The following is a 1,098-nucleotide window of genomic DNA, read 5'->3' as shown; positions in this document are numbered from 1 at the left end:
ACTAAAACTGAAATCACAGATCAGACTTTTAACATTATACACTCATGTACACTCATATTTACACTACATTTACATTAGCAGAGCAAGAGGTATTCAATGTTGGAAAGTAAAACTTATTCAAGAAACAAATTAAATGGGAAACAGTTATAACAGGAAAGGCATTCTGGTTATGTCACTGAAGAAAAGGATTTAAGTAGCACAACACAAAGGAAGAAAGTCAACAACTGTATAGAAAAGAATTAATTGATTCCTTAACAAAAAGAAAGTTTGTCTTCTCTTCAGAGTATTACAAAAATACATCTTATCAGTGCTTTAACCCAATAAGGCTCCTCAAAGACAGTACCTAAAGAAAAGACAATGTGAAAAGAAAAAAGCAGATCTTTGGTTTGTTCAAAACAGATTGGAGATCAGTCATTGATTTTAAAACATCGAAAGGCTGATGCTAAAACCAATACAGATATGATAAATGACTTCCCATGGATAGTATTGATGGAAATAATCTAGAAGAAAAATAAAATCATTTGGACTTTGTTTAAAAGTAGTTTTCCTACTAAAGAAAAAAAATTGTCCTGCTGTTAACATACTTTTGATTAACAGTTCCACTATGAACCATAATAAATCGGATAGTTCTCTGAAAAATTTCCATCAATCCACCATGCACACACAATATTTCCAACCATTTTGTACTACGACTTATTTACATCTTAACTATGACCTAGGAATACAAAAGCAATAGTTGAGTCTGTCATCTCTTCAACATTATTACAAACAATTTACATGTATGTACAGCATTTATGTACAATAAGAAATAGCTATGTGAGCGACGGAATCTTATCACGATTGTTATTTTCAGAATGTCTATTCTTTGGCTAAGCTTGAGCTAACAAGCACCCTCACTAGCCAAGCCACACTTTTATCGGCGTCTTGGCGGCCTCTGCCTCTGGACCGTGGATTCAAACGCCGGCCATCGGCAGCGTTTGACTCCATGTTCACAGACGCACCAGAGACGAACGCCACTGCTTCGAACCCGAGCGCTCCCACTCGATCCCAGCGCAGCTCACGCGGTAGCACCCTTGGCACATCAGTAACAAAAAATAT

The 1,098-nt window shown here is 36.4% G+C and overlaps 1 protein-coding gene across 1 annotated transcript in view; it reads right to left on the bottom strand.

The window, feature by feature from the left end:
• Positions 1-278: 278 nt before the first annotated feature.
• Positions 279-1,098, bottom strand: part of LOC127749813 (uncharacterized) — a 293,401-nt gene continuing 292,581 nt past the window's right edge. Inside the window, exon 3 of the mRNA XM_052269578.1 lies at positions 279-343. Within this exon, the coding sequence (XP_052125538.1) occupies positions 279-343 (65 nt within the window). The remainder of the gene's footprint in view (positions 344-1,098) is intronic.

This window comes from Frankliniella occidentalis, unplaced genomic scaffold (assembly GCF_000697945.3).
Source record: "Frankliniella occidentalis isolate FOCC.00 unplaced genomic scaffold, Focc_3.1 Scaffold96, whole genome shotgun sequence".
NCBI classification, from domain to species: domain Eukaryota; kingdom Metazoa; phylum Arthropoda; class Insecta; order Thysanoptera; family Thripidae; genus Frankliniella; species Frankliniella occidentalis.
This window is presented reverse-complemented; position numbering and strand designations above follow the sequence as displayed.